This window comes from Condylura cristata, unplaced genomic scaffold (assembly GCF_000260355.1).
Source record: "Condylura cristata isolate star-nosed mole 26May11 unplaced genomic scaffold, ConCri1.0 scaffold00007, whole genome shotgun sequence".
Classification (NCBI taxonomy): domain Eukaryota; kingdom Metazoa; phylum Chordata; class Mammalia; order Eulipotyphla; family Talpidae; genus Condylura; species Condylura cristata.
The window spans coordinates 37821249-37847155 of record NW_004567108.1 but is presented as its reverse complement, the minus strand read 5'-3'; the positions used below and the strand labels follow the sequence as shown (position 1 = coordinate 37847155).

Here is a 25907-nt window from a genome sequence, read left to right as displayed (position 1 = left end):
GCCTCTCCAAAACTTTCTTTTCCCTCTACTAAAAGGTTCACATTTAGAAACTTGTAACTCTCCCATGTCTTTTTCAGTGACCATGGTGATGGATGATAAGTTAATGTATCATGTAAAAGTGTTGCTATAAGTAAATTGCTCTTCTCAGATATAAAATACCTCCTCTGGTATTTTCACTGAGGGTTGTTCATCTGAAACACCAAACTCTAGCTGAAAGTGTGATTAATATGTCCTTACCTACTTTCCAGGGAGGGTTTTGGTATTCATTGTTGATTGATCAGTTTTCCTAGTTGTAGGTTCTTTTCAAGATCTCTTCAATTATATTTTATGGGAGAACTTTGATTTTTCTCATAGGTAATATCGGTCACATTTTTAGATGGAAAGTGTTTTGAACTGCTTCTGTAGTGTATCTAGTCCATGCAGAGAGAAGGTAGACAGTAAATATGCAAACAACATAGACATGGTGAGGGCTGTTTAGACACAAGGAGAACTTCCCACCCTATGTGGGTTTGGTCAGTGAATTAGCCTTCATCTGGTTACTGAGAATGGTTGTTACGGAGAATGTGGACAACTTTAGGCATGTCATTCTGGCCATTAAGTCCCATCCTTTTAAGAAAAACAACCAGGTCTCATGAAGAGTACAGGCTTTTTTTGGTTGCACATATTTTACATCTACCCTTTTGTTTTCATCTTACATTTAAGCCTTTCCTGCTTCTTTATTTTGGTTTTCTTTTTTTATCAAACTGCTTATGAAAAAGAAGTAGAAAATAGTATAATCACTTCTTGGCCTTTTGGATAAGATCAAGTGTAGAAAATCGTTAAGTACAGTGCCACTCCTAATACCGGATCTTGTGTTTTCTTTTCTCTTTACTCCCATGTGGGAGAGGGTGTGTTCCCTACATGTCAAAGAAAATGGTTTTGATTATTTTGTAGTCTACTTTTAAGACAGGATTCTCACCTGTCTTAAAAGTTGTGACATCCTTTACTGAGCCTTAAATTTCCCTGGGTTGCAGCTTGATCAGGTAGCCTTTCAGAAATATGCAGAGCAGCTCCTGCTGTTTCCTGGACATGTGTAGTCTGGGGTGAGGGGCTGTGCTTTGTGCCTCGGTCATTGGACGTCTTTTGAAGAGGTGATGTAAGAATCGCCATCCTTCTTAGTGAACATGGGGTGCTTTTGTATCTGAAGCCTGGGCAGCAAAGCTTTTGGGGAATGAAACAAAGCAGGACTTGGACCCATTAGCCATGGATTTGGGGTCCAGTGGTGGCTGAATGTCAGTTCTTTTCTAGTCCCATCATCATTATAATCACAGAGGTTTTGTGGTACCAGTTTCTGGAAATTCTGCTCAGGCCCATGTGCCTGGAGTACACTGACCTTTGCAAAATTAAAGAAGTGTAAGGAAGAGGGGCGGACAACAGGATCCCGGTGACTTCTATCACAATATTAAGAGCACCTTCAGACAGGGAGAAGCCACTCTCAGAAGTGGCAAGGACATGCATGTAACTATTTCTGCAGAGTTATTTTACCTAGCCTAACTCACACTCAGATTTTCTGTGGCAGTAGAGTGAACTTGTGTAATTTTGTGGTATTACTTTATAAAATGATTGCCTAATAAATACAGATATGACTCAGGAGGAGTGGCAGAGTGGAGAAGCACTTAAGCCTTTACAATAACAACTTGAATTTAGGGACTGGGATAGAAATGAAAGCTAAAACTGTACCAGTGCACATGGTTGGCAATGATAGGTGAATAGATGCTGAAACGCTCCCAGCTTGGAAGGATTAGTTTTAAAATCGGGAGTCACTGGAAAAAGATGGAGTCAGCTTTAATTTGGTCCCATGGGCTTGGCAGCATTTCCAACCAGCTGCATTTTCTTTCTGCCTCGCTGTCCTGAAGTGTGAGGGCTGCTTAGACGGTGCAGTGAGACTGATAACTTTGGACACGGTGAGGCCATGTCCTGCTACTCCGGTGACCTGTTCACTGTCTTGTCATCCAGGCCATGGGCTCCAGGAGACGGTGACAGTGTCCGTGTGCCTCTGCTCAGAAGGTTACTCCCCAGTGACCATGGGCTCCAGCTCAGTGACCTACGTGGACAATATGGCTTGCAGGCTGGCTCGTCTGCTGGTGACCCAGGCTGATCGCCTCACAGCTGGCAGCCATCAGACACTGCTGACTCCATTTGCCCTGACGGTGGGGGCGTTGCCTGCCTTGGATGAGGAACTCGTGCTGGCTCTGACCCATCTGGAGTTGCCTCTTGGATGGACTGTTTTGGGAAATTCTTCACTTGAAGGTGGGTCTGTAAATTCAGAATGTGCCTTATAATTTTTTTTAAAATTAGTTTATTTTTACATATTTTTGTGCATTTTTCCATCTCAGTGTGCCTTATAATTTACTTTCTGCTTTCCTGGGTAGGTTTTCTTGCCTACTTCTGACCCAAACCTGGCTCTGTTTTGCCGAGGCTTTCACTAGTCTTTGGGCTGCTTGTGCTACCTTGCTTCTGGAGGTGAAGAGCTTCGCTGCAGGACAGATGGGCTGTTTCTTTGTGGCCAGCTTTTGAACCAGCTGTTTGGGGCTGCGGTTCCATTAACTTTGGCACATTTTCTCACTGTGAGAAAGGGGTATTGCTGTGTGTTTCAGGCAAGGAAAAACAAGTTCACCAACTCTGGAACACTCCAAAGAAATGTGATTGTGCAGGAAATGGAACCAATGTGTTGACATCTTTAAAAGTGTCAGCATTACTGAGAGCATTCATTTTATGTTGGTACTAATTTTTGGAGTTGTCTCCAAATGTCTCCTGTTTACTAAAAGACTGAGTAGGCTGGCTAGTCTTATTACAACCATTTGGAACATGTGTATTAACAGAGATATAGTTGTTGTATAAAAGTCTGTCCTAGACATCAGGCTAACTTGTTGAATAGGTGTTTCTGATGTTGATTACAAGCTATGTAATTTAATTGGAAATACAGAGATTATCCTTATTTTGTTGAATGCAACAAAAATGATTCCCATGTATAGAGAGTATATTGCATGTACATATGAGGACAGGCAAAATAACTTACAGACAAAGGATAATATTCTGGGTACTGTAAATAATTCCTTGGAAATGTCTAGGAATTTTCTGGACTTTCTATAAGAACAGTTTATGCTAGGTGAGATAATGTTACCTCCAGTTCAGATGATAGTCTTGTGTTAAAGGTAGAGCCAACACCCATGTTTTACTGTGAAAGTCATCAACTTTGGGAATTTGTTTCTTTCCATGTGTTTAATCTTGATATTCACTTTTAAGACCATAGTGCTGTTCCATATGTATGCTGTGGATAATAGCTAATTTAAAATTGGTACACTTTACAGATGCCTTTCTAATGGTACTTTTGCCAAAATTTGTCTAGCTGTTTAAAACAAATTGGGCAGTTAGATGAGTAAATTCAACTATAGCTTTTTCTACATAAATTTTAGTTTATTCCAGAAATTGTATTACATTCTGGGAAGCCTACATATTTTCATTGTCTTGATAAGTCAAAACAATTGAACATAAACTAATCATTTTGCAGTTGGACACAGACAAGTTTATTTAGTGAAGGGTTGGCATCAGTGTCCTAGGTCAACTGGGATCTGTTAGATTTTGAGAGTGGACTTTAGGGGATGTATTTTGACTCACTGTCTATTTAAATCTCTTTGGGGGGATTCTGCTAACTTCGAACTATTTTGGATTTTTTTGTTTAACTGAATCCTTAATTTAATGGTTCTCCCCACCCCCTGATTATAACTGCCTGGTTTATTTTTTCAGCTTTACTGAGGTATAATTAACAAGTTATATTTAGGGAGTACAATGTGATAGTTTGGTGTTCATATATACATCATAAGAAGATTTCTACAATTGCATTAATTTTTGAGTAAGAACACTTATGTTCTACTCTATTAGCAAATTTCAGTTACATAATGTATTATTGATGATAGTCACAATATTATACATTGTCCCCTCAGATCTTATTCATCTTATAACTGATAATGTGTACTTTTTCATCAGGCTCTATTTCTTCCACCCCCAGCCCCTCGTAACCACCATTCTTCTCTTTGGGTTTGTCTTTTTTTTTTTTTTTTTTGATTTTACATAAAAGTGACACTATGCAGAGTTTCTTTTTCCTGTCTGGTTTATTTCACTTAGCACCTTTTGGGATGTAATGGTTTTCTGCAGTGGCATATTTTCATTCCTTTCTCTTAACCTTTTGTGTATCTACTCTAGGGTTTTGCTTCATGGTTACCATGCAGCTTACATAAAACGTATGGCTATTATCGTCTAATTATAACCGATTACTTAAGTGCATATAAAATGTCTACTTTTTCACTCTTGTTTTTGATGTCAGTTTTTTCATAACAGTATGTGTGTAATACTGTTGTGTAGCTATTTTTAAGCACTTGTATTTCAACCTTTATAGTAGAGTTATAAGTGATTTACCGACTGCCATTAGAATAGTAGCATATTCTGAATTTATATACTTACCCAGTGAATTTCATGCTTTCCTGTTACTAATTAGTGTCCTTTCATTTCAGATTGATGAGTTCTCCTCAGCATTTCTTGTCAGCCTGGTCTAGTACTGATGAACTCATTCAGATTTTGTTTCTCTGGGAGACTTGATTTCATTTTTGAGGGATAACTTGGCTGGATGGAAGATTCTTGGTTGGCTTTTTCTTCTCTTTAAAGCAGTTGAATATATCATCCCACTCCCTTCTGGTCTGAAAAGTTTTTACTAAAAAAATCTGCTCGTAGTCTTATGAGGGTTCCGTGTACATGACAAGTTGCTTTTCTCTTGCTGTTTTAAAGATTCTCTACTGTCTTTAACTTTTGACAATTTAATTATAATGTGTTTCAGTGTGAATGCCTTTAGATTCCACCTGTTTGGAATACTATATTGTAGGACTTGAGTCTATTTCTTTCCCCAAGTTAGGGAAGTTTTCAGCCACTATTACTTTTTAAAATTTATATACTTATATATATTTTGCATCATTGTTCATTTTTAAACAATGTTTACTCCCCCTTCCTCAGGTGTAGGCCCCATAAAGTTTCGCACCCCACCCCCCATTCACCTGTGTACCATCACCACAGTACCCTGTGATCCCTCCCTCCTTCTGACCCCTCTCCCTCCTCATCCCCTGCAGGATGTCTCTGGTTTATAATTGTCTGTTTCTGTTTTGTTTTGTATTGTGATTATTTTTATTATTTTCCCCCTATGTCTTATTTGGTTTTCCTATATTCCTCCTATAAGTGAAACCATCTAATATTTTTCTTTTTCCTTCTGACTTGTTTCACTGAGCATGATCCTTTTAGTTCTATCCATGTTGCTTTGAATGGCATGAACTTATCTTTTTTTGTTTGCTGAGTAGTATTCCATTGTGTCAAAGGACACAAAAAGATTAATTCAAAAGGATACCTGTATCCCTATATTTATTGTAGCACCAATTGCAACAGGTAAAACATGGAAACAACCCAAATGCCCAAAAATAGACTATTGGATCAAGAAGATGTGGTATATATACTCAGCCATTATTTGTTTGAATAAGCTTTCTGCTCCATTATCTCTCTCTTCTTTGGAGCCCCTACATGTGAATATTGATCCACTTATTATGTCCTATAAGTCTCTTAAGCTATTTCTACTCTAACTTAATTCTTTCTTTTTCTTCTCTGATTGGAAGTGTTCCACTGCTATCTTTGACTACACTGATCCTTTCCTCCACTTGATCTCATTTGCTTTTCAACCACTTGATTGAAATTTTCAGTCCATTGATTATATCCTGCTGTGCTGTGTTTTCTGTTTGGTACTTTTAAATATGTTCTGTCTTTTGTTAGAATCCTCACTTTAGTCATGCACTGCTCTCCTAACCTCCAGGCACATCTTTGTGATCATTATTTTGAGCTTTCAATTGGATATATCATTTATCTCCATTTTATTGAGATCTGTTTTTGGAGATGTAACTAGTTCTTTTGTTTGAAATACATTCTTCTATTTTTCTTCATTTTCCTTGACTGTGTTGATTTCTGTTTATTATATAAAACAGCACTCTCCTCATCTTGACAGGTCTTGTGTAGAAAATGAACCTCATTAATCAGCTCAGCCAGTGTCCCTGGTTTTCTCTCAAATGTTTGTAACTAGCCAAGGTATCATCTTTGTTCTTAGTGAGGTACAATAGTTGAGGGCATGCCTTGGGGAGGAGCATAGTCAGCAACTAGGTGCTGCCAGCACTCAGGTAGTTACTTACCAAGTGTTCAGTCAAACCTCCTTCCAGGGAAAGAATAGGAGATGATTATTCTACCCTTTTCCTCTATGCTGAATCCTGATGGTTGGGGAGGATAGACACATTAAGTGCTTCTGTGCTCCTTAAGAATGCCTTTTCTGGCCCTCCCTGGTGGCACAGTGGGTTAAAGCACTGTACTAAGAATCAAAAGCTACTTCCGCATTAGTTCGATTCCCGCCTGCCCTGGAGGAGCTCCACATGGCGTGGCAGACCTCTCCTGACCCGCCCGCTGCTCCCCTCAGCAGTGTACTTCATTGATCTGCCTGTTCTGCTCCCTGCTCTGTCCCTGGTGAATCCTCTCACCCTCCGCATCTCTGGCCTATACCCCAGTTCTTTATGAATAAATAAATAAATTAAAAAAAAAAAAGAATGCCCTTTCTGTTTGTAGTATTGTGGGTACAAGCCCCTTTAGTTTTCAGTTAGGTGTTTGGGGAGGTGTCATTCCCTTGCAGTGTGAACCTTAGTGCTAGAGGTGCTAGAGGTTTGGTATAAATCCCTTGCTTTTCAACTGTAAGTTGGAAATTGTGGGTTCTCTCCTGATGGTGTGGTGCTGATCTGGGGTGGAGTTTGTGGTGAGTTTTTCTCAGCCTGTTTAACTCATTTCCATATGCGTATTTTCCTGTTTTACCCTTGTGTTGGAATCATTGAGTTAGTCTTTGGGTTTCGCAGGGAATTACTCCCTATGGAACTGTACATATGGTGCTTCTTGGAAAGGAGGGAATTTTGGAGTCTTTCATAAGCCATCTTTTTCACTCTTATTCAGTTCAGTAGAAGTTTAATCTAAACAGTTTTGAATCTTAAAGTTCCATATGTCTTTTCCTCTTGTGCATATTTTATTATTGGTACCTGCATTTGAGGTAGATAAAATTACAAAGCAAGAAATCAACAGAGGCATGGGATTCACTGGAGGTTTTTATGTGTTAGTGGTAACTATAGCATCATAAGTAGAAAAATTCCTTAATTATTTCTCCTAACACCTATTTGGGGTGAGGTGGTATCTCATTGTGGTTTTAATTTGCATCTCCTAACACCTATTTGGAAGCCACTTAAAGTTTTGTTGTTCATTTACTAAAATTATTTATTTATGCTTTTTTGGAATATAGTTTCCTGAATGAGCTGATTTCTGTAAGGACTTTGTTGTGAATGAGTCTAATTGAAGTCTTATTGTAAAGCATTACTGTAGTTCCTTACTTTTTGTAATGGCTTCCACATTTTCCCCTTTCAGTCATGGAGATTGTCAGGAGGGCCTGATCCTGGAGAAGTCTCAGAGTCTGAGCAGAGTGTTGTGTCTCATAAAGAAAAGCAGAGCCTTCGCTCAGTCCTGCATCTTCCCTATCATTATTCACAGTGCAACTTTGTTATGTCCAAGGGAAGGAAACATCCCAGATTTTATTTAATTTTATGCCATAAATAAAATTGGATTCCTATTTCATAAAGTTAAGACCATTCCTTCTGTGAAATAGTTTCTATAGTAGAGATTTTGCAGGGTCTCAGAACCTCAAATTTGCAGCAAAACTTTGGTAATAAGTCATCATAAAATTTCACAATTAATCTTTGCTTTTAGGTTTTTTTTTCTGGACAGAAACTCTCAGATATTGGTATATTGACAATTAGGTTAACTGGGAAAAAACACTGTTTTGTTGACACTTAGATTTTTGAGTTAGTCTATCCTTCCTGCCCATCCAAATGACTTCTTTTGCCTTATTTATTTGACATCATTCTTCATTTTGTGCATTTTTTCATCTTGGTTGTAATCCCTGTGGACTTCCCACCACCAATTCACCCATGTGGCATCACCATAGTCCCGATGCTCTTCCAGACCCAGTTTTGATCCTGTTCCCCTCTCCACCCAAGTAGAATGTCTCTGGTTTATAGTTGTCTGTTGTTTTTCATTTTTACTTTATTACAATTGCTTTTGTTTCCAGGAGTCTGACATATCTGGCAAACACCAAGCTTGTCATCACCTTTAGGAGACTGCCTTACACTAAAGAGCCTCCTGGGCTCCAGAGGCCATCTTAGAGGTCTGAGGCCATCCCTGGGGACAGGTGGCTCCCCACCTGTGGGACAGCTAGAACTTAGCATGGCTGTGTTTCCTGATTTAAGAAAAATATTATTAAAATTATGTAAAGATTGCCTTCCATGTATTTACACTTACAGACTAGTAAGTAACAACAGATTGCAGATTCAAGATAGTTTTTTCCAAAGCAAATTACAATTGTTAAAAATGAATTTGGACATCTCTGCAGTGGTCCAAGTAAATGTAGTTTGTGTGTTAAAAAATTTCCTTATAGGCAGAGGTTCTGTTTTGTGAAAGAGTTTACTATTATAATTGTAAAAATGTAGCCATGTTTCCCCATTTGACTGTAATTAACGTAGAACAGTGTGTAGATAGAGGGTATGTTCTGCTTTGCTTGATAACATTTGTATACTGTAAAATGATGTTACCATAGCATTCGCTAACACCTCTGCCCCAACACCCAACTGTTTTTTCTTTTTTTGTGGTGAGAACATTGCAGTAAGGTGTTACTTTGGATTAAATCTGCAGGGCAAGCATATTTAAAGACTTAATAAAATGAATAAAATTTTATCTGTTAGTTTATAGCTTTATCATGTTGAAAAAGTTATACTTCCCTCCTGTCTATAATTCTATGAATGGAAGAAGTCTTTAGATGTTTCTTCCCTTCGAAGGAGAATGCTTGTTTTTTCTTTCTTTCTTTCTTTCTTCCTTTCTTCCTTTTACAGCTAATGAAGGGAAAGCAAAAGCAATGCTGAGGGTCAGAAAGACTTCAGAAGAAAGTTTGTACGACTAGGGTTTATTCAGCAAATGTAAAATGTGCCTTCATTGTTCATTGTTCTCTTAAGGAGTTTAAAGAATAGTTTTAATATTGCTTCTTATCTGTAGGAAAAGCCATTAAGTGAGACTTAACAGTTCATTATGAAAGACCCAGTAGGAGCTGCCAACTTTCTGTGACTTCTACATCTTGCTTCAAGCCACAGAACCGGAACCATCACCCTTTTTTCTAGGCAACAGAAGAAGGGAATGTGTGGGCCAGCAGTGTTTGACAGCATAAAATATCTGTTTATCTTTCTTTGAATAGAGGAAAGAGATCTGAAACCAGTAAAGAAACAAGATTTATTTAACACTTGAAATGGAGCTTGGCTTTGTTTTTATCCTTGGATGCAATTTGCTGGCTGTAGACTAGAAGGAAGCTAGAACATGGCTGAGGGCCGTGGGTCTGCTTGACTCTGATTTCATTGTGTTCCAGGTGTCATTAACCAGATGACATGTTGAGCTATTCAGACCTGCTTGTAGGTCCACACACTATGCGAAATGTCAGCGTTGTTTCTTATGTCCCAAAGCTTTGTACTGGACAAAGCTTGAAATTTATATCAGCACATCCTCCCTGTGGATTTCTTATAAAATGCAAGTTTTCGTTCTTAAAAAATTTTCTTGAGTTTTGAAATTTATACCTTATGGGTATCAACAGGCTCTAGGGTTTTGTATGTCTTTTTTAAAATCCTGACATTTTTCAACCAGTTGTATACACACTCAATATTACTTTCTATCCTGCGTTACTTTTGATAGCATCTAGTGGGAAAACATTGCCACACTTTAATTTCTGACATTTTAAGCTAGTGTTACATTCCATTAGTTGCTAAGGTAACCCACTAGATGAATGCTAGTGGTAGAGAGAATGTTCTTTAAAATAGGTCCTGTGGTGAACTGGTAAAGTTTCATAGTTCTCAGTCATGTGCACACACACAAATATACATTATGCCTCATTTCTGAAGGGTTTTTTTTTAATTTTTTATTATTATTTTTTAAAGATTTATTCATACAGAACTGGGGTACAGGCCAGAGATGCGGAGAGTGAGAGGAGCCACCAGAGACAGAGTGCGGAGCAGAACAGGCAGATCAACAAAGTACACTGTTAAGGAGAGCAGCGGGCAGGTCAGGAGGGGTCTGCCATGTCATGTGGGTCACCCCAGGGGGTGGGTGAGGATTGAACTCATGCTGAAGTGGCTTTAGCTTCTTAGAGCTATGGTTTAACCTGCTGCACTACCAGGGAGGGCCCCATTTCTGAAGTTTTATATCCTTATTTTTAAAAGTTTTAGGATACTAAAAGCTTTCTCTGTTTCATCCCTTTTCAGCTTTCCACTTTAAAAAATGTTTTTTGGCAGTTAAGAATTTAACAGAATTGAACTCTTAGGAAAAGAATTTAGCCCACCTCCATTGAAACCACTTGCACTTAGTTTTCAGTTAAGTCAGTAAACTCTTCTTGAGTGCCATCTCTGGTTAAGGTACTATGGTTGTTTTTTTGTTTTTGTTTTTGTTTTTGTTTTTAGATTATTTGTGCATACTAGAACTGGGGTACAGGCCAGAGATGCAGAGGTAGTGAGCGGTTTCACCAGAAATGGAGTGGGTAGTGGAACAGGCAGATTGACTGAAATACACTGCTGAGGGGAGTAGCAGGGTGTTGTGCCATGTGGGTCAGCTCCCTGGCTGGGGATCGAACTTGTGCTGCAGTGGCTGTGGATTGCTTCATAGTGCTGTGTTCCAACTCCTGTACCACCAGGGAGGCCCCAGGTGAAGGTACTATGCTTTAAAAAAGAAAATGCAGCCTTAACTTGTTCTTTTAAAACACACTTTTAACTTTTGCCTGTTAATTATGGCCCTAAGAATGGAATAGAGAATACAGTTTGCTCTCATATTTGGGAAATAGATGATCGATTTGTATTTAAATTGCTTTCTCCTCTCATAACTTTCAAAGAAAAGAATGTTAGTGGAATCTTTTATTTTCAAACACCCTGCCCTAATGTGCTTCCCAAAGGATTCAGGACCGGGAAAGGCTTTGAAATTTACCTCTGGTTCTCCATGTTCCATCCCTGTTTCTCTCCTTTGGAAACCCTTCAAATACCACAGCACAGTGCATGTGGAAGTGTTTGTACATAGACCACTACAGCAGAATTTGAAAATGACAATAGCCAGGGATACTCTTAATACTTACCTTGAGGATGAAAAAGTTGCTTTTGCTGTTTTTGTAGATCTGATAGGATTTGAAACCTGAAAGCTGGCTTTGTATTACTTTATTGAAAAATCAACAAAACATTGGTTTTAAAACTACCAGTGCTTAGAAGTTAAAAGCTGGTGTCTAAAGAAGTAGGAGAGTGTAGACCCAGGGAGGTGAAGAGGGGGCTGCTGGGCACCAGAGGTGAGGGTCTGTTCTTAGGGAGATGTCTGTATGCTCCATGCAGCTCCACTGGCATTTCCTGACGTTTTCAAATGTGGGCCTTAGTGTGGACATGAAGCTCTGTATGCAGAGATAGCAAAATCTTTCATAAGCCTACCATAGCTTTTTGTTAATTATGATTCCATACACTTACGTTCTCTTCTCCAAGTTTATAACTATAGCAGCTTTTGTTTTGCAGAATTGTCATGAGAAAGAGCAGGTGTGCGTGTACACAAGTATGTGTGTAATGACGTATCAGGCTGACATCTGAGCCCTCTTGCTTTTTCTTCACTGGTAGCTTGTTGCTTTATTCTAATGCTTTCTTTTCTGTCCCCCTCTGCTTCTTGCTTTGTGTCTTCTCTTTCCTAATTATCTTTTAAAAATCTATTTTGGATTCCACAACTCTTGTCTTCAGATTTGCATCTGTAGTAGGAGGTGTAAGTGGAGTATTGCATGCATCAACCCTTGATTAAAAAAAAAAATAAGCCTCAAACTCTTAGGAGACAAAATTTCCTAATGAAACATTTTAATTTTCACAAACTAAAATTTTTGTTGTTGGCTTTAAGATATTTTTTCCTTAACAAATACATGGACTATATCACTGCAGTCAAGGCTAACCCAGCTCATACTTTGCATAATAGGAGATGCGGTGAATAATGGTTAAGAATTTGAGTTTGGAGGTAGAAAAATATGGATCTGAAAATATGATGCTCCATTTACTTCTTATGGCCTGTGCAGTTGCATAACTGTGTCAGTGTCAGTTCTTGCCCCTATGAAATAGGGATAATAATAGACTCTAGCTTCTAGAGTGGCTATTTTATTCAGGATTAATGCATGTAAATTACTTGATGAATGTTAGACAGAAATAAGCAATGCGATTCTTGTGTAAGATGAAGTAAACGTGGTTTTGGGGGTTCACTTCTCTGCCTGCATTCATACTTAACAGCTGCCCAACTGGATTTCTAATTACCACTTTCCAGCCTCCCTGCCCTCATCCCAGATGGCAGCACCATCTATAATGGTGTTTCCTGTGTGGTTTATCCCATTATCTTCCATTTATCCACCAGAATATTTCTTAATGAGTGTGCCCCAAATGCCAAAGCAGGAGATTGCCCTTTAATCCAGAGTGCACTGTTACTCAGTCTGGGCATGTGGACAGGGGCTCTGGCTTCTAGTAAAGTGCAGCAAGAGGCCCTGGCTTGGCCACAGCCGAGAACCAAGCTTCCCCATTGTACTTGAGTTCAAGTTTCCAGTGCGGACTTCAACAGGCGATTTCTAAGACATGATGAGTCTACATTTGCTCTGTTTGTTGGTAATAAAATTAAGCAGCAATGTATTTTTGTTTGTCTCCCAAATAGAATAGCGTTCCTGGAGGGTAGATTGGGAGGGTGCCTGGGAATTCCACAGGCTTGCCTGGGGTGTGAGGGGTGAGCAGAAGAAAACCCTGCGCATCATCCGTTGTCAGCAGATACGAGTGCATGCATGTGGTTGTGAATCATGGTCTTGATGAAATGTTAACAAATGAAACAAGGCTATTGCTCAGGCTGGAAAAGGAGTATGACGTAATTGCTGCTGGTGGTATCTAGTGACCTCCTGCTGCCTGGGGCATGGGATTAGCACATCCGTCTTAATGGCACATCTGCTGTCTTACACGGATGCAGTTATAGTGCCTCCTGAGCTATCAGCTTGTTCCCTGAAGTTACGCTTTTAAATTATAACCAGAAAAACTGTTTCCAAATGCGTACCGTATATCTAATGAGTGGCTTTTACTTGTACTTTTTCTGTCTGAAACAGATCCTATATACTGGCTTAAAGAGTTCCCCAATACTAGCTTTACAGTTCTTGAGAACCCTGTCCCATGAGCTGTTTTCTTTTCCTTACCTACTTCCTGGGTGGTAGGCTGGGCTGGATAGTAACCCCTCGTCAAGCCACTGGAACCTGACAATTAAGTGATCTGTCCTCAGCTACAACTCTGTCACTGCTCAAATCCAGATCTTTCAATCCTTTCATCTGTCATCTTTTGCACAGTACAATGGTGTGTCTAGATTTTTTAATATCTTGTATTGAAGTGGAAATTGATAATTGCCTAGAAATATCACCAGATTGTCAAAAATTAGATTGTCATCTTTGAGTTTTGATTAAGGCTTTTTAGTCTTCCAACTGATTATTAGTTCCATAAGGTAAGATAAATTATAATCTGCCTAGATGAGATGCAGAATCAATGGTTTATTCTAGTATTTTTATAGTGCAATGGAAATTTTCTAGAACAAATGTGCGTGTGTGTGTGTGTGTGGTTTTTCTAGATGATTCCGGTGAGGCTTTGTCATCAGAGTGTCAGAGGCAGGAAAAATTTTCTAGGGAGCTAGAACCTGTGCCATGATACTTGCTCTGCTCCTCTTCTCTCTCTGGGTTTTATGGTCCAGTCATGTTGCTATGTGCTCCGTGGCCTCCTTGTGCATGTCTTTATATTTGCAATGGCTGACATTGCATTAGAATCACTTGGGAATATTTAAAAATTCTGTTTTAATTGTTCTTGGGAAGACCTGTGATCTAGCTGTCGGGGCCACATGGGGAAGAAAAGCGGGAGGGCATCGAGATTAACTGTGGACTCCGACAGCCCTCATGCTTTCCAGTCACATTCCTCGGGGTAGATAGTTGACTTGCACAGTAACCACTTTTTGGCTTTTCTTTGTAGTTTTTCTACCTCTGTATCCCAAAATAATATGGTTGAGTTTTCACTTTTTAAAAATTTCATGTGTGTGTGTGTATTTATTTATTTATATATAAAGAAACTTCCTACTAATTGAAACATTTTGTGTATTTTGTGACTTTTACACTCTATATTTCTTAGTTTCTTGAATGTGAATCTGGAATTCATTTGTGTCATTTCAGTAGATAGGTTATAATAGAATGTATTCTTTTGTTGATAGGTTTTAAGATTACTTCTATGATCATTTTGTATCATGTAGGTGGTGAGGGGTCGATGGAGAATGTAGCTCTCACTAGGGCTTATATGTAGGAATGGACATTAGTTTCTTTAAATGTATTAGATGGTGCCACTGTGTTTTTCACATTGGTTGTACCAACTTAAAAACACTTCTTCTAGCAGTGACTATGTGTTCCCTGGGGATTAAGTTATTTTTCATCCTTCCAACACAAGCTTTCGGCTAATTTGAAGGCACAACCAGACCTTATGTATCTCTCATAATGGTGCTGAATTTGGATTAAATAGTAAATAAAAATCACTACTTAGGAACAACCCAAACTCTCAGGCCTCCGATGTTCTGGAAGGCCTCCTGACATGTGCTGCCTTTCACTTATCCTTTGTCACCAAAAAGAGCAGGAAGCTGGGGGTCCTTCATGTGAGTGCCTTACTTCACAGGCAAAGAAGCCTGGCCTGGGGTGAGAGACACTGGCTTTGAGCCTCTTTCCCTCTCTGGGGCTAATGAGTCTCCCTTTGTTCTGTGCTGGGAATGTTGATTGAACCACACAGCCTGTTCATGTCTTTTTCTTATGTCTGGGTGATCTTGCTCCTTGGATTTTACAGGTCACATCTCTAATGTTTGCTATTAGAGTGATTATTAATAATACTATTGTTAGTTCAAATCATTCCTAGTACCAAAGAAGAGACATATTTATCTGGTTAGAAAAAAAGATTTCATTTTAATTAAACACCCCCACCTCTGCCAAACTGTATCACCCTTTCCCACAATTTGTTTTCCTGACTACAGTTGAGAATCTGAAACTCTATAATGAGCAGACTTATTTATATATGTCACAATGTTTTCTGTTTCAAACTGTTAGCCTTATTTTCTTCTCTGAAATTTCACACTGCACAAGAAAGCTCTCTCAAAACTTTTTAGGCAGCTTTTTCTTTTCTTCAAACATCAGAAGAGCCTTTCTTTTCCTCTTTCCCATCTCCCCAGTAGGCTGTTAGATTCTGAGCCAATGAGGACAGGAGAGTGTCAACAATGAGGGGTTCAGTCCCACATTCAGTTCAGTTTGCTGTCTTCTGCCCCTGGAGAGGGGCTGAGGGTGGAGCCAGAAAGGAGGAGCAGACCTGGACTAGCCAAAAGCATTGGGAAATGATGTCTCACACATCAACCTGCTGAGGGGCACGTTGGAGCCTGTAGACCACACGCAGGAGGTAGGGGGTCAACACATTGCCCAGGTACTGCTGGGAGACCTCTAGGAAAGGCCCACACAAGCCAGCTTACGTATCTTGGACTTACCAAGTTCAGTTTCGTCCCAGCCCTTCTTCAGGAGAGCAGCCCTGAGGATCCAGGGTGGAAACTGCCACCTTCACAGGCGTGGGCCCTGAGGGCTGCCTTGTTGGAGGGGCAGTGGCATCTATTTCTAGGGGATGAGCTGTTCCTGGCCCTGTTTTCACTGGTTGACTTACTGTACCTGAGTGTAATAAAGGTGATGTGAGTCTGCTCTGTGGGGGAGCGGGAAAGCACATTAACCAGTGGTGATGGGCCTGGCTCCAGCACCTGCAGCAGCTGGCCTTGGGCAGGTCACATGCTTCCTCATCAATTAAATGAGATGTTGAGATGTTTGGCTTAGGTGCTTCTGCTGATTCCACTGATGTTACATCTAAATACATGATTTCTGACTTAAAAAATGTATGAGGCAGATTTTGTTGTAAATGGAGGAACTCACATCCATTTTCCTTTCTTTCCAGTATCTTTACACAGAGAATCTCTTCTACACCTGGCTGTGAGATGGGGCCTTGCCAAGCTTTCCCAGTTCCTCTTGTGTCTCCCTGGGGGAGTGGAGGCCTTGGCTTTACCCAATGAAGAGGGTGCCACCCCACTGGATTTAGCTGTGTACTGTGGGCACTCCAAGCTGGTAGAAGACATCACCAAGTGAGTTTCATCATTTCTCTCTTTACCTGTTTCTAGCATCTGATCCAAGCACTTATGGGAAGATTGAAATATCCTCACCACCAGTTAATATTATGTTTTATCATTCGTTCTCATGTGAAAGCTCAGTGTGACAATGAGATCCTGAAGGGTGACTTCTTTATCTTGGATAGTTTTGTGGCTCTTGCTGAGTGGGGAGCAGAACAGGCAGATCAAGGAAGTACACTGCTGAAGGGGAGCAGCAGGCAGGTCAGGAGAGATCTGCCATATCATGTGGGCACCTCCTGGGCTGGGAATCGAACTTGCACTGAAGCGGCTGCAGCCAGCTTGCAGTGCTATGTCCTAACCTGTTGTGCCACCAGGGATGGCCAGCTTTCAAAGTTTGATGCTCACTACACCCATTCATAGGTGGCATTAGACGAGGACTCTATGCCGTATTCTGATTGAATGCATGAGCTTCCGTTCTCTAAATGAGTAACAATGGTAATATTGATTAGATGCAGTGATTTTCATTGGCATTGGGAGTTCTGAAAGATTCTGGAGCCCTTGCTAGTAAGTAGTGTCGAGACTTTGAGGAGATGCTGCAAATCTTAGCATACAAATGCTGTTTATGGCTATCCTTTTATCACTCCGTATGATGGAGATAACGTTTATTCAATTTGAAGTATAATATATTTATTAACCAAATGAGGTCATGGACGAAGAAGAGCGAGGCCGAGAGCTAGTTCTGTGAAGGGAGGTATCTGGGAGCAGACTGGGGAGAAGTGACACATGCCTTGGTGGGCTGTTTTCTGGCAGCACTAACATTGTCCTCCCAAGGCTTCTTTACTGTTGTTATTATGATTTTATAATTCATCCACAGTATTGTGATGCTAACCAGGAAGTCTACATATTGCTAGTACATGTGCATTTGTTTTTAGCCAAAATAGCACGGAAAATAAGCTTTTCTTCTAGAATTTGGCTTGGGGATGTGGTTCCTTTGTTCATAAGTATATTCAACAATTGATTTTATGCGTGTTTTAATCTGCATGAGAAAATGTTTTACAGCAGTGGATCAGTGTGTTTTGGATCAGTGTTTTGAATATCTCACTTGTTTATAATAACCAACCCTTACCACACTCCCTAGAGATCATATCTGTTTTCCTAATAATCACCTAATTAACCGTTGGTAGCCAGATAATTTATTCTACTGCATTTGGCCACGTTAAAGCAAGCGGCATCTTTTCAGACTAAAAGGAGAATGAACTATTATGTTTTATTAGTTATATAAATCTTTAAGATACGTAATATATGCGAGTGGCTTTTGCAGTTGACATCTCTAGGTGAAAAGAAAGAAGGCTTCATTAGGTTTTGTTTACATGATCTTAAATATATTTGTCAGTAAGTGGCTTTCAAGAGAGCATTTGTCTGGTTGGATCTGAGTAAATATTGGGCATTGAGGGGCCTGGGATCTTAGGGCAGGTGTCTGAGGCTGTGAGTGAGTTTTATTTGTGCCATTTCAGTTTCCAGAGCAGGCGATCCCCCGGCTTCTCCCGGGTCCAGCTTAGTGATGACGCCTTCCTGCAGTATACTCATTCGTCGGAGACGCTGACCCTGACCTTGAACCACACGGCGGTGCATCTGTTGGAGGCAGATATTAAACTCTTCAGGAAATACTTTTGGGACAGAGCCTTTCTTGTCAAGGTTTGTGCTCATTCTGGGTGGAGAAAAGCTTCATGATCCTTGGTGGTACAGCAGCCTCTCATTGTTTCAGGAATCATTTAGGGTAGTAGCACTTTGTTTTCTGGTGGAACTTTGGGGGACGTAGATCTGAAAGTGTCACATTAGTAGCGCGAAGATTATTATAAAATATGTGGCAGTATCAAACCGTAATGTGTAGGACCTTGTTTCCTATACTTCTTGAGAATCAGTTCTACTGTGGTGGGGTCTTAATCTTCTAATACTGGAGATGTTCCTTCGATTTTCTGACTGGATTATAAATTTTATAAAGCAGTTGTATTTAGTAATTTCACAGGTACTTCTGGGCTTCTTCCAGTTTAAATGCTAATTAAGGCTTTGCTCGAGTTCAGTCTTCTGGGACATAGACTGGGCATTTGAAGCCAGTTCCTTTTCAGAGAGGTTTCCCCCTCTTCCACCATGAGTCAGACACCAGCTCTGAGTGGTAACATGGTCTCCCCATACGGGGCTTTAAATGTTTCTTCATCACTGTTCTATTATTTATTTATTTATTTTAGAATTGGAAGAACATAAAGAAAAATTTTAGAATGGAAATTTCAAACTTCTCTTTCACTGTTGAGCAAAATGTTATGTAGAAAGGCTTGAGTCTCCCCATATTGGGCTTTAAATGTTTCTTCACCACTGTTCTATTATTTATTTTTTTAGAATTGGAAGAGCATAAAGAAAATTTTAGAATGGAAATTTCAAAATTTTCTTTCAATATTGAGCAAAATGTTATTTTGTGTAGAAAGGCTTGAGTCAGTTTTGCTGACAGGGCTCAGGGGCATAAGGTTTCACTCACTGGTCCTGTGACCTGCTGTTCTCCAGCACACCTGTTAGAAAGACACAGGTTCATGACTGTGAGGCTTTCTAGACAGCTGACATTGACATTTATCCCAGCTTTGGCTTTTGTAAAATGTTTACTTCATCTAATTAAGGTTAAGATAATGAAAATATTATGTATGGAATAAAGATAATTGTTGATTTTTTTTTAAGATTTATTTATTTTATGCATCCAGAACTGGGGTACAGGCCAGAGGTGCAGGGGTATGAAAGGATTCACCAGAGACAGAGTGGGGAACAGAACAGGCAGATCAACGAGGTACACTGCTGAGACGAGCAGCGGGCGGGTCAGGAGAGGTCTGCCACGCCATGTGGATCACCTCGAGGTTCGAACTCGCACTGAAGTGGCTAGCTTGCAGTGCTGCATCCTAGCCCGCTGCACCACCAGGGAGGGCCCTGTTGATTATCTTTTCATGGGCTTTAGGAAATTTCATGCTTCCTTTCCTGGCACTCACCGTGTCCTCATTTTCCTTAAGGTTGCTTATTATTTAATGATGCTAAAGCTTTCGTCATCTCTATGGTTTCCCCACCAGGCCCTTGGGGAGATATTTGGGCAGAGGCTTGACCTGGCGGAAAACCTTAAATGTGGTGCACCCCATTCCTGCAGCTCCCTCAGGGTGTGGCACAGCAACTCGTGTCCTGAGAAGGGACTCAAGCACCAGCCTGGCAGCTGGTGACAAAACTCCTCAAGAGGGCAGAGCATGCTGTGTGCAGCAGACATTATTGAACATTTACTGCATTGTGAAGCCTTCCAGCTTGTTAGGTTGGATGTGTGAATTCTCTAACAAATTTGAAGTAGTACTGATGACCTTGGGGAGGAACTTGGATGAATCCATCTAGATGTTCCAATGATTTTTTTGTAGTGGACTTGACAGTAACAGTCCGAGTGGAGCTTGCTTCTAGTACCTCAGAGGTTTTCATTCTATGAAAAGAACTTGATAAAAGTAACTATTAGATTGGAATGGGTTAAAATGGAAAAAAGCTGTATTCCACAGTGTTGCAGTGTTTCGGCAACACTCCTGTTTCTTCCTACCCCAAGTTGTGTGACTGGGGAGTAAGCAGGGAGATTAGAAAGGGAATAAGGCCTGAGATTCTTCAGGAAATCCAGAGTCATTAATTGATGCCTGCCCTGGAAGATATTTCTATGGTATTCTTGACGTTAAGTTTTTTGGCAGTACTTCTCATTTGGTTAGATGATATTTTGAATGTGATCAGTTGGCAATTATTATTATAGATTATCCAACTGAAAGTTTGTAATTTGGAATAACAGATATGAGATTATGCATAAAGTGCTTGATGAAATCTTACTTGTTAAAAGGTTACCAGTCTAGAACGGTTATAGACAAGGACTTTAACGTGAGAGATTACTTGTTCTCACCAAAGCACTGCCCACCCTCAGTCTTGTCAAGGAGGCAGCTAGAGTCATTTTTCAGTGACCTGCAGCCTTCTAGAACAACAGTGAAACCTCGCACAGAAGCCAGAGTTTGCTTTACCACATAACAGAGATGTTTAAATGACTCCATTCAGAAGCTATACTTATTCATTTGCAAAGGATTAATGTTATTACCACTGCAGCTGTTACTGATGGACTGATAATTTGTGATAAATGCTAAATATTTAGAAAGGACAGGTTTGTGCTCAGTATCCACGTTGTAATATCAGATATTAGTAAATAATCTCAGTTTTAGCTGTTATCGCACTTTAGTTAGCTTCTCATAACAAAACCTTTTCTGTTAATGAGCATGCTGATAATTTACTTCTAGAATTTGGCTAATTTAAGTGTTCTAAAGTTACAGCCAAAATTAGGGGAATAAAGTGTAAGCTTTAATACACTTCCCTTACCAAAAAAAGGTCTTTCCTTATTTCAACTCTTTTTTGAAATCAGAAACCAGCATGGCCTGATCCTCTTTTCACATAGCTTTGGCAGTTATCCTCACTGAGGGACTAGGATTTGGGGTTAAGACTAACCCCATAAGTATATATGTGGGTTGCTGGTTGTCTCTGACCTTGAAACCTGATTGTGACTCCTCTTCCAGACCCTGTTTTGCCCTCTCCTCGGCATCTCCTGATACAGGTCTACTCATGTCCATCCCTCAGTTCCATGGGAGCTCTGGGGGAGAGAACACTGCCCTAGGGTAGAAGAGGGGGTTCAGTCATGGGGGGGTAGGTGACAGGGCACTTCTTGTTCCCCTCCCTTTGTGGCTTTGTGTTGTGTGTATTTTCATGCGCTTTTTGCTCTGGCCTCAGGATGCTCAGAAATCATCGGGAACAAGGCCCTTGACACACTGAACCTTACAACCTGCCCAAGGGAATGGGGAGTCTGTCAGTTTCCAGCCCACATTGAGCTACTAATTGGTTTTGGAACATGGGCTGCTATGATCCTGGCTGTTTTTACCATTGGACAAGTAAACACATAATTCTGTGTCTGTACATTTTTACTGTTTGTAAAGAATCAATTTGAAAATACAGAAAGCTCCAGGCAGGGCACCTCCTCTCTAGGTCAAGTCAGGGACAACCTACCAGCCAGCGCCCCCTCAAGGCTGAGGCACACTTGTGACCCCTGCGTTCTCTGGGTCTCCCTGCCCTCATCACCTTGGTCCCAAGAGCCCTTAAGTTGTCTCAGGGTGAGGCTTGGGTTTGTCCAAGTGGGCAGGTGCACCTTCTTTCAGTTTCAAGATTTCCTGTCTGTCCTTTTCTTTGGTTCCTGGCAACTTTCTGTTGACCACGGTATGGGAAAGTGGTGGCTGATTCAGTTTTGGCCCATGTCCGTGGGCTCCTCTGCTGTCGCCTATGTTATCCTGGGGCACAGTCTGTGTGTTCTTCCAGCAGCTTTAGCACATCTCCTTTCCTAACCTCCCCAGACCCTGTCTCTCACTTGTCTCAGAGACAGGGTAATTTTCATCTTTTGCTTGTAATTTTAATCGCTTTGTTGCATGTCTGAAGCTGCCAATGGTTTTCAGTGATTTCTTTTTTCTCGTCCTTTCCTTAGGCTCTTGAAGGACAAGAAGCCAAGCCAGAGGAAATACCAGATATGCCCTCCAGTGCTGCAGAAACCGAGGAAGGTACCTACATATGTTTGTTCCTTACTTGGGGAACCCAGAAGATACTCAGAACTGACTAGTTAATCTATCAGTTAGTAGTTGAAGTATGTGGTGAAGCAGAGCAGAAAAAAAGAGCTGAGAGGCAAGATCGAGGTTTTGGGATACTCTGAGGTCTCATTGAACCACATTGTTTTCACTGTTGTTCAACTAGTATGACTGGGTGCCCTTTGCCAGGCCTTCCAGCGTTGAGCCAGATGTTCCCCCATTCCTGATCTCAGGACACTTTCTTGGCTCAGATATTATTTTCATTCTCAAGTTCAGTTTGTTCATTCCATTCAGCCCTTTATCAGTCACTTGGCTTTTAGTTTGATCCACCTCTGTGGAACCGACTCTGTTGGCAAAGGTGGATACCTTTGGTAGTCTGGGGCGTACTAGACGTTCATTGAGGTGAAGGTTGGGGTGTCTAGATGTCAGCTATAGAGTCTTGCCAGCCCAGGCTGTGAACGCAGCTGTCCACAGTCCTGATGAAGTTTTAGAGACTGAAGGTATCTCCTGGAGGTGCAGTCTGTTTCCATAACTTTGTCACTCACTCCACCGTGTTCTAGGCTGTAGCTCTGCAGTCATGCTGAGTTCATGTACCGAAGCCCAGCCCGTTTGTAAGAGCATGGTACTTCCTTCTCCTGTCCAACTTGGCACTTTATCTATAAGGCCATACAAGCTCTACTTTAGTTCAGGTTCTGTACAACCCCCTGCTCCCCTGCCTTTCTATACACTAATAAGTCTGATCTATTGTTAGAAGTCCAAGTAGTGAATGAGAGTTTTTCTTCTAGGGAACATTCTTACCTCTGTTCTTGAATATTCCTATACTTTTCTTCTGAAATGGATTCTGATTTTCTTCTTTTACCCAAACTCAGTACTTAGAAGAACCCATAGTTTTGCTATGTTTTTTAAGGTAATTAAGGGTAAAGCTTTTATGTTTTGAAATACATATTATCTTCTTATCAATTACTTTCCTTTGGCTTTATATTTTAGAGTATTTTCATTCAAAAATTATATGTGAGGATAGGATTATGTAAGCTGGGGACAGTTATGCTGTCTGTGCATTTCATTTCAGGATAGGAGGAGTTCTTATAAGTTATCTATTAATATAAAAGAACAGATGTTTGACAGGGCTGAGAGCCACTGTACTAAATGCTGGGGTTACAGAGAAAACATAGACCCTTGTTCTTAAGCCACCAGAGTTGACATCTGTTTAGTATCATTGATTCTACTTTTAATTGGTAACCTAGAATAGCTGCATTGCAGCTATTCGTCAGGTTGTAAAATCTTGAACTCTTTGCCTATGTTTGTTAGAAAGTGTTCTTGGAGAGGGATGGTTTACGGCACTGTTGGGAGGCTGTGTGTCCTCCCGCAGCACAGACACACCTGGATTAATTCTTACAGCTGAACTATGTCCCCAACCCTCACCTCTGTGGCCCTCGGGAGGTGCTGCCCCGTGGGTGCTGTATGGGCAGTGTGAGGGAGCTGCATTCTCCCCTGCCTGCCCAACAAGGTGGAGGGTTACTTTACATTTTCTTCTTCAAAACCTGTAGGTGGAACCTCTTTCTGGTCATGTGTCAGGATTTCTGGCTTCCCCTGAGCCTTTGGCTGGATTTTACTGTTAAAAGTGTAACTGTTCAGGTTTCTTACTTCTGGTTGGCTGATAAAATACTTGAAGCTAAGATCCTGACCTTTCTATTGCAAATGTCTAGGGTATTGCTGACTGTACTTTTATAATAATTTTTAATTTAAACCTTTACCTCTTTTTTTTTTAATAAACCAGCTTCTGATTTTTACTTTATCATCCTGTATATTTTTCCTTCCTTGTAATCTACCTTTGAACTAAAGTAGAACAAACTAAATTAGAACTAATTTAGACTTTCAAGTTGTTGCTTTTGAGAGACTGACATTTGTGTGTGTGGGGTCAGAACAATAAGCCCTCCCAGCGTGCTCTGTGATTACAGGAGTCACATGCCAAGAGCACTGTGGGAATATTACAGAGTGTAGTGGTGGCCTGGTCGGGGCAAAGCCTGTGAAAGACATGGCTCTGGAGCTGTGATGCCATGAGGTGAAAAGCATTCGAGGCACAGAGGAAATAGATCTAACACAGAGACCTGACCTGGAGGATGTACTCATACAGATAACTGCAGGTCATTTTACTTCTTATTTTTTACACTTTAAAAGGACAGGTTTATTAGGAAAAGGAGCAAAAGAGAGGTACCTTCATAGTGAAAGGTGGGTGGGAGAGATGCTGAAGGTCATTTTATAGTCCTAGAGTAGAGGAGGATATGGGGGGTGGTGGGGGGAGAGAGTGAGTTCGTTAGTTGGGGGGCTTTTATACAAGGCAAGGAACTGGAGCTCCCCTGGGAGCTTTTTTAAGCAAGTTAGATGATTATTTTAGGAAGGTCCCTCTTTGAGTCTGGAGAATGAGTTGGAGTGCCCAGGGGGCTCTTTATAGTAATACAAAAGAGGATGCACACACTCTACAGTGTGCAGAGGCAGGAGAGAGAGGGACAGTTGGGTAACGCTCTGAAGGTCTAGGTGGGTGTAGGAAGTGAGGAAGGGTAATTCCTCCATTCCTGGCATGTCCCTGGGTAGGAGTAGAATTGTGACAAAATCACTGATTGTTCATGGATGAACTGGTGGTGGAAATTCTGTGGGGACTACACCTGGAAGAAGAATGCAAACATGGGGGAAAAATGAGCAATGATGTAAAATATAAATAAATAAAACAATTTTCAAAAAGCAAAAGCAGCAACGAAAACTACTTAGGTTTAGACAGGTTGAATTTATCAGGTTGAGAAAATTAATATGTTTGACAGTTGGACCTAAGTCACTCAACTGATAAGCAAAATAATTGAATAGAAACTGAAATATTCCAACTCTGAATCATTAATGTATAGGCATTGCACTTGTTTGAATACCCTTCAAGGGCATGCCAGAAACAGCAGAAGACAGTATTCAACTGAAATTAAGAATATGGGCTAATATGGACAAAGTTTGTCTATTCATGAGCTTAATGTAGACCCAACTGGAAGTTAGAATATTTTGATCATAAGAGCTTGCTTTTTTTAAACCAAAAGTCAAATTTCCCATTCAGGTCTACTAGAAGATTCTTAAAAATCATGGTTTTCTGTTCTGCTGGGGTCAGTGGGTAGAAGGGGAGCTCTAAACTTGTGTATGAAGTAGTTGTTTATTAAAAGACAGTAACAACTTTAGTCTGGAAATTTACTGTACTGTCTGTTAGTGTGATAAATGGTTTTATTATTGTCTGTGAACTAATTATGTTTCTCTAATTTCATGATTGTAATTGTACTCCCAGAACAATAGGAAGTTATTCCAAATGAATTAAATGGCCAAAAGGTCATCTCATTTTCAATATACTCAGATTAATAAGTAATTATTAGTATTGATTAATCTATCAACTGATTGTTTTATTTCTTTCCACCTTTGTCCTGCTTTGATCTCTTTCCCTAAGATTTCCTAAAGAGCATTACACAAAGTACCAACTCAGTCACAAGGATTATTTGGCCAAATAAGTAGAACATGATATATATCCCTTCTCCCCGCATTGGAGATTCAGAATGTGGTTAATGTTTTATAGATTCTAGTAAGTCTTCCCATCAAGCAACCTGTGTAACCATGTTTTACTTAATAATCCTCTAAATTAATTACAGAAGAATCCCCTTCCAGCATTTCCTGGAAGTGATCTATGGAGATACTTTGGGAAATGGTTCCTTTAACTCACTTCTGTGGATATTTCCTATCTGGGTTTTATTTCTTCTTTTCACTATCCATGGGTTTTCTCCATGTATTAGTACAGTAATGCTCACAAAGTGGTGGGGGAAGGGAGGAGAAGGAGAGGTGCTTTTAAAATGACTC

General features: G+C 40.3%; 1 protein-coding gene across 3 annotated transcripts in view; it reads left to right on the top strand.

Moving 5' to 3' along the window:
• ARHGEF28 (Rho guanine nucleotide exchange factor (GEF) 28) overlaps nucleotides 1-25907 on the top strand; it is a 252950-nt gene that overhangs the window by 86497 nt on the left and 140546 nt on the right. For 2 of the 3 annotated variants that reach the window (XM_012721846.1, XM_012721845.1), the window contains exons 4-7: nucleotides 1996-2289; nucleotides 16206-16389; nucleotides 17889-18069; nucleotides 21935-22007. In XM_012721846.1, the coding sequence (XP_012577300.1) occupies nucleotides 1996-2289; nucleotides 16206-16389; nucleotides 17889-18069; nucleotides 21935-22007 (732 nt within the window). The remainder of the gene's footprint in view (nucleotides 1-1995; nucleotides 2290-16205; nucleotides 16390-17888; nucleotides 18070-21934; nucleotides 22008-25907) is intronic. The other variant, XM_012721847.1, reaches the window with a different exon arrangement.